This window comes from Trachinotus anak, unplaced genomic scaffold (assembly GCF_046630095.1).
Source record: "Trachinotus anak isolate AG129_WGS33_773 ecotype Australia unplaced genomic scaffold, CSIRO_AGI_Tana_v1 ptg000001l, whole genome shotgun sequence".
In the NCBI taxonomy this organism is placed as follows: domain Eukaryota; kingdom Metazoa; phylum Chordata; class Actinopteri; order Carangiformes; family Carangidae; genus Trachinotus; species Trachinotus anak.
In genome coordinates, this window is record NW_027273852.1 from 18,095,971 (window position 1) to 18,108,438 (window position 12,468).

The window sequence follows — 12,468 nt, forward strand, 5'->3', positions numbered from 1 at the left end:
ACAAACAGTAATGTCACATTTCCATCATGTTTCCTACATTCTTTGAATGGTGCTCTTTAATTGCATCATCTTGTCACAACTTCTTTAAAACCAAAAGCATTTTCCTTTTGCTGAATTCCTTGAAATTTGATTAAAATCTTCATTAAGTTTGGATGGAAACTCATCTAGAGAATCTGAATGGTCTATGAGGTTGACTTGTTTACTAATGTATTATTAGAGGCTAAGCTTCTAAGCTGCTCACAGACACAATGAGCTGACTTTACCTCCAATATGGCTGCCAGAGGGTGGGTTTGCCAACATGCCTAAAAACACCAGTGCTTTTTAAATGTGTGCGTGTGTTTGTGTTGACTGTGTTTTCTGTGGGAGAAAGAGGCTGAGTTTGTATTTTTGAATGCACTCATGGTTATGCTTTATGAATGTGTGTGCATGTGTGTGTGTGTGTGTGCATGTGTGTGTGTGTGTGTGTGTGTGTGTGTAGCAGGGTGGTGCAGCCCTTTGTGGCAATAACAAAAGGACCAAATGAGAGTTTTGTCCATGTTTCAGGAGTGAGTGATGACTTTGGCAGAGACGCAGCAGATAAAACACTTTCAACTGAGTCCTCGGCCAGAACTAAAGGCAAACAGCTGTGCTTCACACTCTCTCTCCTCTACTTACTCTCTACCTCTCTCTCCCACCCTGTATTTCTCTCTTTCTTTCTCTCCTCTTCTTCTCCCATTCTACCTTTCTTTTATCTCTCCATCCATCGACTTTATCTTTCATTTTCTCTCTCTTAATCTCTCCTCGTGACTCTAGCTGATTTTCTTTCTGACTTCACTTTCTCTGGCCATGAATTTCTTTCTTTTCTTCTTTGTTTCTTCGTTTCTTACATTTTTATTCCCTCCTTTAGTCTTCCAGCCTTTCCCTTCCCTTCCTTTCTTTTCCTTTCCTCATTTGTTTTCTAAACAGTTCATACTGCGTTGCCTGGTGGTGGTTTGTGGACTTGTTTTTAAAAAGGAGAGTAAAAGTCATTTTCTCTCTCTCACTCTCTCTCCTTCTTCTCTCTTTCTTCTCTCTCCCTGCTGTTTAATGGGTGGGACGCCCCATTGTACCCAAACTCACACACAACATCATCAAATATTATGGCTCTGCTTAATTGAAACTATGCAGCTGACTGTGTGACTGCATATGGAATATTTTATGTCGCGCTTGTTAGAAATTTTAAGCACAATGAAGAAACAACAGATGAGTTTTAAAAGACAGTGTTGTGGCAACGTGGCCGAGTGTTTGGCGTTTGTTTTTGCAGCACAGTGAAAAACACAGAGGCATTCGTCCCTGAAGTAACCTCAGAGATTCACAAGAGTTCTCAAAAAGATGAAGTGATTAGGGAATATTAGTGCTGGAGATGTAACTAACCTTCAGAGGAAGACAAACATGATCAGTAAATGCTTCTGCAAGAACTCAGAGAGAATGAAATGGTTGTTTCAGGATGGTAACGGGCTTTTCCAGTTTGCACCAACATTTCAAATAACTAAAATTTAAGTGTGCGAAGTTCAGATCAGACAACAGTTGAGCCTGATCTGCCACATGCCTCAAATGCTCTGAGGAGCGAGTCACCACTTCAACTCCTGGACGGCCGGACCCTTTGCTGCATGTCCTGCCCCTGCTCTCTCTGCATTTTCTGTCCATCTGCACTGCTGCTATCTAATAAAGGCAGAAGATGCTCAAAAAATAACTTTATAAAACTGTGACCAAAACAATTGACACAAACAAACTAAAAAACTACTGAAAACTTAACTAAACTATTTTTTAAAAATATAATAAAATTGAACATCAGGCAGGAAATACAACAACAAAATCTGTACAAGAAACAAAAAAGAAAAAGAAACCTGTTCAGCTGTGACCATCATCATCATCATTAATTCTACTTCCTGTAGATTTAGTGTCTTTTCTCTTGTTACACCTGATGTTCTGCTGCTGAAGTTTCCCTGTCTTCTCCTCCAGGTACGTGTACCACAGCTCTAAGTGGATGGTGGCAGGAAACGCTGACTCCCCGGTGCCTCCACGGGCCTACATCCACCCAGACTCTCTGGCCTCAGGAGACACCTGGATGAGGCAGGTGGTCAGCTTCGACAAGCTCAAACTCACCAACAACGAGCTGGACGACCAGGGACACGTAAGCACAGACCTTTCCTCTTATCCTCACAACTCCTCTGCAGCCAAACGCTTTTACCTGCTGCAAACGTTTTGTAACAGCTGCGTTGTGCCTGTACGTGAATCAAGACCATATTTAGATATTTAGAGGATCCTTAAAGATATGAGAAATATGCTAATCGTTCATATCCCAGGGAAGCTAAAATGATAAATTATACTTTGCTTCATACATAAATTGACTTTTCTTAAACACTGCAGAAAAACCAATAATAAAAAACTAAATCTTCTGCAGGGTTAATATCATATTTAGTGCTCACATTTCCTACGTCACCTAAAGGCAACAACAGACAAGAGGAGTCTTTCCTCAGATATTACACCAACAAACAGGTTGTTTAACATCATGTCTTGATGGTGATCACTTGTTACTTGTTTAATTAAATTAAACACTTTTCCTGTGTCCACAGACCAATCAGATGTCAGTATTTAAGAGCAGAACTGACTGTGAATGCTCTCCTGTAACAAAGATGGTAGCTGTTTCAGCTGAAAGGCTCTGGGTTTAAATGTTGAAGCTGTGATCCATTAGTTTCATTTTTGTGCTTTAAACCTCATGTCACTCCGGGGTGCTGTAGAAATGAATGTACTCAGAGCTGCGAGGCATTTTTTTTTCTTTTTTGGGGGGGGGTTGGACTGTTTTTGATGCGTTTGCTTGAAAGGAAAGTTGACACTGCTCTTCGTGGACTTTATGCTGTCATGACTCACTGAGCCATGAGACTTGTTCAGAATTGATTTTCTGCAATACTCGACGGTCTGCTCTGCTGCATACCGCCCTCCCTCCCACTCTCTTTTTGAAGATGGTCCATTCTGACTGATTATTAGGTTTCTGGATTAGCGTGGAGAGATATTAGAGGTCTGGGATTTGAACCCATGCCCTTGTTTTAACATGTAATATTCATTTCCTTCATGGCTCTGTAAAGCATTTTGTAATGAAACCGTTTCGTTAAAGGCACTTAATGACTGAAGTTGATTTGTAGTTCACTGTGGCAGCCACACCACCGAGCTAAAATTCAAGTCTGACCACAGTCTGTCTAATTTACTGCCTTGATCGTATCCAGTCAGTAACAGAGGTGGTGATCTAAAGTAAGTCTCTTATTGGTTCTTGGCTGCTCTGAATGTGTAATGTGGGTTTCGTAGGTGAAATATTTAACTGTAATGCAACAAGTTAGACCACAATTTGTTTGATTTACTGCCTACTTTATGTAAAATCAGCAAGTGGGCAGCAAACTGAAGTGAGTCCCTCTTTTGCACTTTATACTTCTCTATAGTTAGAAATGGATTTCATGGGAAAGGGACAATTTCAAATGAAGGAAAACTGCATTAGCTTTTGGTTATTAGCTTTGATTGGCCCCTTATGTTCAAACCTGTAATGAAAGCTGAGAAAATACTCAGCAAGATATTAAAATGAATGATATGAATATGACCAAACTGTACAAGAAGAGTTATTGGTGCAGCTGCACTGTAACCCCTGCGCTTAACTGTTTCAAGCAAAATGGTGAACTGCAGCTAAGCTCTGATAAAGTCACAGTGGCTGGTAAACATTGTTCGTCTAGAGCTGGTGGAGACCACACCAGAGCCAAAAAGAGCTTTGTGTACTGGGCAAGAGGGCAGACTCCAAATGAGTGGATGTGTAAGGAGGCAAAGATCTTAATGGTCCAGGACAGGGGTGACACAATAGCCCGGTGGTTAGGGCACAAAGCACGTGGGTGCAATTGACTTCTGGCTGGCCAGACACTTTGCTGCATGTCTGTCCCCACATTTCCTGTCTATCCTCATTTTCCAACAATTCAAAGCATAAAAATTACTTTAAAAAAAAGTTCAAGATATGGCGTTGGCTGTGTTTTCACCAGTTTCTGTCCCCTAGTGACCAGGAACAGCAAAACACATTTTAGCTCAGGCTTCCAATATTTTTATCATCAACCAAAACGAAACTGTTTTTAAACCACAAGCTAATGGTACATTCTTGATAATGACAAAATAATGGATTAAGGAAACTTTATTGTCACATGCAGCAGGAACCACTACAGTGAAAATTCAACAGCCCCGACCCACCAACTGTGCTGGTGACAAAAGATAAGGACATAATTTACATTTTAATAAAATCTGAATCTGAAATCTGACAGGAGGTAGAACAACAAAGTGTAAAAAAGTTAAATAACAATACACTTGTGCAAAGTGTTTCAGTTAAAGATCATAAAAATGTGAAAAATGGTGACCCTGAGTGAAAGTGAACCTCATAACTCAAAGGTGCAGGAGTGTCTCAGTTCTGTGTGAACTCCATGTTCTTTTATGAGCTGATGGAAACAGGAGAGGACTCGCTGTCTTTTCTATCACATCATCTGAGTGTTGAAACGGTGGAAGACGGCACAACGCCTCCTGTCATGGCTGCGGAGCTGTTAAAGACGAGACTGTTTTACAGTCTGAGATACGAGCATCAGCTTCTCCTCAGCACTCACAGTCGTTATGAAGGCAGGTGGTGGAGGAGGAGGTGATGTGATAATTAGAAAAGCGGTGTGGGGATGGCTCCATGATAGAGATGTTTCCAGGACTGCAAGAAAATGGCGGCGCCCAGTTTTGCATATACTTAGCTGCGTGGGGCTGGCCGTGGTCCCTGCTCTGTCGTGGCTCTACAGATGATAACATCAGCTCAGTGGTGACAAATGTAATAACATATGGGTGTTGCTGGGTGAGGATTCACACTCTGTGCTCTCTCTCAGAATGAAGGGAGGTTGTCTTTCCCCTCCTGCTGCTCAGTTTTAGGGCTTTGTTTCCCTGGAGGGGCTTTAGGGGCCAAAGGAAATTCATTTTGGAGCTTCCTGTGTGGGAAACCTCACCACATCTCGCTCGTCCTCCTGAGCTGCGGTGGCGTGAATTGACTGCCTCATCAGAAACAGACATACATACACAGAGTACATGTCATGAATCATCAGACGTCGCAGTGCACAACAGAAGCAGAGTCTTATATTTATTATGTCTCAGACGGCACATCGTCCTCCAGAGTGATAAACAGTGTCTCTACCAGTTTGTGATTTTGTGTGATGAGATTTGCAGGTTTAACTGATGACTGCATTCATACCAGAGAAAAGAAAGAGGAGACATACAGTTTCAATGGTTAAAAAAATCAAAGCATCTGACAGGAAACAGATTATTCTTTGCTCTCTACTCTGTGAAGCAAACTAAAATAAAAAATAATCTTCGGCAGCTGTTGGAGGGCCTTAAACTATCGCACAATTTTGACTTGTACTCCCATTTAATATCGATCGATACTGATTAATTCTTCCAGCCCAGTATATTTCAGTTCTAAATGTTGTATAGTCAACTATAGTTCCCAGCTCTGTTGTAGAATAATTAACAGAAACGTTGTTGATCATGATTGATTACATGATTTTATTAAAAACACGAATTAAAAACACACCATAATCACTGCAGTGGTTGCATCACTGAAGATAAAAACACAATAAAGCACAGTGGCTTACTTCCAGTGTGGTGGAAGAATTACGCAGATCCTCAGATGCAAAATAAAAACTAATATTACAACAATCTAAAAGTATTTGTTTTATCATCCTACAGAAGTAATGTCGACAAAATGCACTTTAAGTATCAAAAATAAAAACACTCATTCTGCAGATGTGACTGTTCATGTTACATTATAACATAATATTAGATTATTACTAATGATGCATTAAATTGTATTTTTACAATGTTTCATTTTAATAGAGCAGCTGGTCAAAGTGGAGCTTATTTGAATTACTTTACATCCCGTATGATGTGATCATATGTTTTGTATATTAAATATTAAACTAACATAACTACAGCTGTCAAATACATGGGGTGAAGTTAAATGAGCATTTTGTATATAAAGTGTACAAAGTATAAAGAAGCTGAAATGCAGATGTAAGTGCAAGTATCATGAAACTGTACTTAAAGGCAGGGTGGTCCTCCACATTCAGATGAAAAACTTAAATAAAGTACTTGAGGCTGGTAATAATTTAACTCTGATTGCAGGACTTTTAAATGTAATGATGCGTTTTTAACTATGGGACTGTGTTGAATATTCTGTGTATACACACACACACACACACACACACACACACACACACACACACACACACACACATTTTTCCTTCCAGCAACATTTGCAGAATAAGTTTTGCGTTCTTCCTCTCACATCAATAAGCACATCAATCAAGTTTCACTCTCAGGAATTTAATGTTATCACAGCAACATGACCAAAGCTGAGGGAGCAGCAGAGCTGTGTCCCTTGTACAGAGAGGAGCTCATACTGTGGGCCACCAGGACGTGTCTCTGTCCCCGGGACACCTCATGCCTGGCTGGATTGGTTCAGCTTAGTCCTCGTGCTGTCACTCCCGCCTGTCCTTTATTTCCTGTGTGTCCCTGCTGGTCTATGGGAAAAGCTAATAAAAAGCTGAAACAGGCTGCACTGGCCAAAACACTTCTCTGTTGTAGCTTCCATCTTGTTTCATAATTGCTTCGCTGTTAATGATTCATTGCCTTGTAATGTGTTAATGCTGTTGCTTAAGAGTGCTCAGAACAGTCTTCAGCACGGGCTGCCATGAACCTTTGCCTGTTTTTCTTCAGTCTGGTGAGCAGTACTGTGTGTGAGGCGTCGTGGCCCCGCTCATGCACTGTCACGGCTGCGAGTCCTCATTGTTCTCGTCTGTAACAAGTAATTTCACAGGGGAAATCACAGGAGCTCAGCCACAGACTGTGATTAATTGCTTTGATCACTAAATGGTTACGACCATTAAAGTGTTTTTATAACTGTGTTTGAAAATCAAAAATCAACATGAATTGCTACAGCAGACATCTGCTGGATGTGTCGGTGTGAACGTCCAGATGATTTTCAGAGGGGATTAAAAGGACGTCATTATCCAGCATGATAAAAAAAAATAATTTTGGCCTAATTGTATCTGAGCGTGAACAACTGTCAGCTGAGGTTATTTGGCTGCTTTCTGCGCTGTATGTTGTGAGCTCATTGTGTCGATGTGTGATCCTCTTTTGACTTTACATCACCTCAGCTTGGCCGGGGACTAAAAGCATGACTCCTCTGGGCCGTGAGGCAGCTGCGTCTGTGTGTGTGTGTGTGTGTGTGTGTGTCAATTGTGAAATCTATATTGCTGAAACATGACTGCGATTCAACCTGTGGTCACTCCATGAAAGCTTTGCTATCTGCAGTTTTTAGCCTGTTGGCTGGTCACATATCTTTCCTCCTGAAGCAGGAGGAACCTTTGCCTGATTATTTTGAAATTTTTTACTCATGTCAGGCCACTTACACTATTCTGTAATTTCCATTTTTAAAATGCTGTTGAAAGAACAGCAGCAGGGAAACAACCGACAGAATCTGAAAGTAATTCTCCCCTGTTGTAAAACTGATGTCAAGACATGCAGCCAGGAGACATTGCTTTCTTAGGGGAAACTCACTTTTGCGCAACATCTACGCAGCACCCGATGAATAAGACACCACAGCAACACCCGTACACTTTGACTGACGTGATCTCTGAGCAGAGTGGGCCAAAACACAGCAGAAACAAATGCTGAGAAACACTGAACATTTTTTAAAAAGGAGCACTGCAGATTAGAGTATGCATACATATCTCTATGCAGCAGCCCAGTAATAGTGTGTGTGTGTGTGTGTGTGTGTGTGTGAGATTTGAGGTCTGGAACGTTAAATGTAGTGTTTCTGATACTGAGCTGTTTTTCCCCCCACGGCCCCAGTTTGAAATGACCCCCTCTGTTGTAGCAGAGGAGGAGGGGTTGGGGGTGTTTGACTCTGGGGAGGTTTTCTCACTCTCAGATTAATCAAGAGCAGACCGAGGCCCGGAGGCGAGGCTGGGGCCGACACCGGCTGACGCCTCCGCTCCACTGTGAAATAATCCTCTGCCCTCCTGCGAGCGTCATCGCGGTGTGAACTTAGTTTCCGCTTAATGTCGTGTAGCTGTGATAGACAGTGAGTGGAGCTAATTGATGTTGTGAAGGAGGTGCACGTATTGTGTGTTTGCAGAGAGGCTGAGAGTTAAAAGTGTTTTTGCAGAGTTTAGAGCAAAAAAATTACACATGCACATAGAGATTTGAGACATATTACAGAAGTTAGAGCCTTCATTTACCAGACTCACTTCCTAAAACTTAATCCCTCACAGCCACATCCCGAACCCTCACCAAAACCTGATCCAGCTGTCAGAAGTTCACTTCTGCCATTAAAGGAAGATTAAAATCTTGTGTTTTCTCTAGTTATTTGTTTGTATTACTAGCAAAGACAGATGCAGCAAAGATGAGGATGGGATTTGCAGTTTTGCCCATGGTAACTAAGACTTAAAAGATAGTGAAGACTACAAGAACTACAAGAACAAAATCCAGTTACTGACTCACACACGCACACACACACACACACACACACACACACACACACACACACAATTATCTTGACTGAGACAATTTATTTTTCAGTTTTGCGATCAAAATTTTACTTCAGTGATTTGGATTCAACCATCAGTGTCAATACTATTGAAGACTGTGGCTGCACTTCACCGTCTTTCTTTTCACACTTTCAGATCATCCTCCACTCCATGCACAAGTATCAGCCGCGTGTTCACGTCATCAGGAAGGACTTCAGCAGCGAACTGTCTCCGAACAAGCCTGTGCCCAGCGGGGAGGGAGTGAAGACCTTCAGCTTCCCTGAGACCGTCTTCACCACAGTCACCGCCTACCAGAACCAACAGGTATGCCGTGCACCTCCCATTTTGTTTCCTCACAGGGAACTCTGCATTAACAAATCCGTGCAGCATCATTTAGCAGACTTTTAAAAATCCATGCAACTTGCAAACCTGCAAAAAAAATTGGGGTTGAATTCCAGAATTTATTTATTTTTTTACCAATCACCACAGTTTTCTATGTACTTTTATTAACACTTTGTAAGTCAAAGTCAATGCTACAGATTGCCTCCCCAGAACTTGTCCTCTCAGGTTGAGCTTCTCAAGGCCAAGCATTTGGATTATGGAGCCAGTTGGAAATACTCCACGGCACAGTAGGAAATAATAATATGTCCTTCTTGAAGGTTTTGAAAACAAACAGAGACAAAGGAGGACGCGCGACTTTTCAATATTAACACAATTTATTGCAAAGTAACACAGAACAGATGGCATGTGTAAGTGTTTTGGAGAAGGTGCTGTAAATTAATCTTCAGCTGCAACAATCACAAAAGTCTCCCCTCCATGTTTTTCTTGTTTGCAGATCACCAGACTAAAGATCGACCGCAACCCCTTTGCCAAAGGTTTCCGGGACTCCGGCAGAAACAGGTACAGTGTCATCGCAGCATCTGTTTACCAACTGAGCAGCCACACTATACGACCACTCAGTCTTTTACTTGCAGCACTGCAAAAATTGCATCTTTTTGTATTTTATGCATGATCTTTAATATGGAAATAATCCTCTGAAGATAGCACTTAGCACCATATGCTGCGCTATATAAAAACAGCTGCTCTGTCTGTTGCCAAGAGGAACAGTTCAGATCTTCAACACAGAGACACAGAGTCATTGGCAGAACCTTACGCACCCTCTCTGTATTTCTGTCAGTAGGCACATTTCCATTAACCTGCGTAACGCACAGTTTCAAATTGTCAACTTGAAAAAAAAAAACATAATTGAAACACTTGAAAAAAATATCAGGCCCCACGGAGCCGGTTCAAACTGGCAGACTACTGTCAATCTGTCATCACGTTTAATCAGAATGATATCCTGAGAGGACAAAAAACAACTTTATTCACATAACATCACTCAATGGAAATGCAAAACATTTGCTATTGTGTTTTGCTGGTTTTTGTAAAAAACTGCTTCTTTGTGCTAAACTGCAATGGAAACCTGGCGACTGCCTCATTCATCTCATGAAATTGTTATGAAGCCTCAACATGCAAAAAACACTGTTTGTACATGAAAACATAGAAACCAGAAGAAGGAATTAATTATTTGACCAACATCAAATTTCACCTGTTGATTGTTGTTTAACCACCACAACACTAAACCTGTGTGTTGTACATTATCAGGCCCTGTCACGCTCTAATTACACACCTAAAGGTAATTTAGTGTGTTTTAACATGACGACTGTAGCTGCTGCTCTGCCATATGATGTAGCTGCATACCAGTGCTACGCTGTAGTACGCATCCACATTTAATCTTAACTGTACATTTTTTTGCCCCTTTCTGTTGAATTTGTGCTGTTTTCTGTGTCCTGAACATCTACATCGAGCTGCTCATGGATCTGAGTCCAGAATTGTGAACGCTGTTCAGTTTGTTTTGCGTCTCCCTCATCACTCCCTCATAGGTTAAAAGTTGGTTGAATAATATTTTTTTAGACGCTTTTTTCAGACGCTTACATAAAACCATAAAAAGTATTTCAGCACATAGTTAGGACCTGCTTCAGACTGAAATATACTGTAGTCGTAAAGTGCAGTTGGAACAATGGTTACATGTGATTTAGTTTATTTTAACCTAGACGTCTAGACATCTTTTGACCTGCAAAGCACCAAATCCACGCTCACAGGGTCATTAACACTCTGTCTGAAGTCATGGCTTTTCATTACACATTCCCACACACTGTACGACTCATGCAACATCGCACACTTTAAGACTCAAACTGGATTCTTTGAGATGTGCTGAATCTCAACTCTCCTCCTCCTGTCATAAACACAAACATCACAACACACACACACACACACACACACACACACAAACACACCCACAGAAGATGTTGCTGACTGTTTGCTGTGACTGTCAGTGTCAATGTGCGATAGTAAACAGCTCACAATCTGACTGGTCTGATCCTTTCGTCCTCTGTCAGCAGTTGCATCAGCTGAGTTCTCGCTGCCAGAATGATGATGTCAGCCAGATCAAGCCTTCCTATTGGCTGCTGACACTGTAGAGTCAAAACTCCTGTTGCTCATCATGATAAAACTTCTGGACAGAACTAATGATATTTAATATGTTTTGATTTTGTCAATACAAGCCCTCGCTTTCTCTTCCTTACACGTCTTTCCTCCTTACCTTCCTTTCCGTGTACCCTCATTCCTTCCTCTCTCTCTCTGTCTCTCCTGTTTCTGAATTATCATATATAACGTTTGTGGTGGAGAGGAGGGGTCGGGGGGGGGGGAGTGTACTGAACCACACATGAAAGCAGCCCCCTCATCTGGTCTGCATTATTGGCACACAGATATTTGAGACATCTTTTTTCATTTTTCAAACAATAGACTGTTTGATTTATGAAGTGGCATTAGAATTTCATTGCAGGAAAGCTACAGATGAAAAGATAACGGAGGATGAGATATTTGTCCGTGGAGAGAGAAAATGAAGTTACTCTCACGTACCGCTTGTGATTCCCTCCCTCTGTCCTGTGGGGATTCGCCATGTTCAGATTCAAGTGGGAGCCTCGGAGACAGAGCTCAGACTCTGTCACCTTAGAAAACCCTTCCTGAGTCGTCCTCACATTTCACGCTGTTTGTCTTTGATTAGTCACAAGTCTTGTTAGTGAGCTGCAGCTCTGACCCTTGATCTTCCCACTGCTGCGTTTGCATAATTATTCAGGGGTTTCATTGGTCACGTGCGATGAGATCACTGTGGATAAGGGTGTCTGCTCTACATGAAGTGTAACTGTAGACACTGTAGGTTGTTCGGTACATTTCACACCACATCTGCAAATTCAGATTTCACAGCTTCTTATTATTTTGTTAATCTCCTCATTAGTTTTAGATATTAACAACATATGCAAATGACAGCAGAGTTAACGGTGATCTGTGGTAAGTTAGGGAAAGTTAAATGTAGAAAAATTTAAATAAAATAAGATAAAATAAAAAAGTGGGTGGCAATAGAGTTTATCAATTTCTTCATTGATAGCCAGGATTCAGATCTTATTTTTGATTTTTGAAAAAAGAAAGAACCCGTATCTTCAGTTTAATCAGACAAGTATTTCTATGGCTGTAAAGTGTTGCTGATGAGAGTTAAATTAGCCACAAGCTTTGTCTTGAACTATGGGGATGAGCACTGATTATATAATAATAACTAAGTTTTATTTGTGATTCAAAATATAATTTAATATAATGGGCTGAACAGTAGATGAAAACTACACAAAAAAAAGTAGGAGCATTAAAAACAAAGCAGAAAAAAGATCAAAACTGACATTTAAAACAATTAAAATCTACAAGAAATAAAAGCAACGTGGTGCCCTCTGGCTAACATCATCACCGATCTGGATGCAGTCTCAGCGGTGGTGGTTAAATG

At 41.1% G+C, this 12,468-nt stretch overlaps 1 protein-coding gene across 1 annotated transcript in view; it reads left to right on the plus strand.

The window, feature by feature from the left end:
* The window catches only part of tbx15 (T-box transcription factor 15), a 37,394-nt gene that overhangs the window by 17,327 nt on the left and 7,599 nt on the right, over window positions 1-12,468 (plus strand). The window contains exons 4-6 of the mRNA XM_071481887.1: window positions 1,981-2,152; window positions 8,754-8,921; window positions 9,433-9,497. Of these exons, the coding sequence (XP_071337988.1) occupies window positions 1,981-2,152; window positions 8,754-8,921; window positions 9,433-9,497 (405 nt within the window). The remainder of the gene's footprint in view (window positions 1-1,980; window positions 2,153-8,753; window positions 8,922-9,432; window positions 9,498-12,468) is intronic.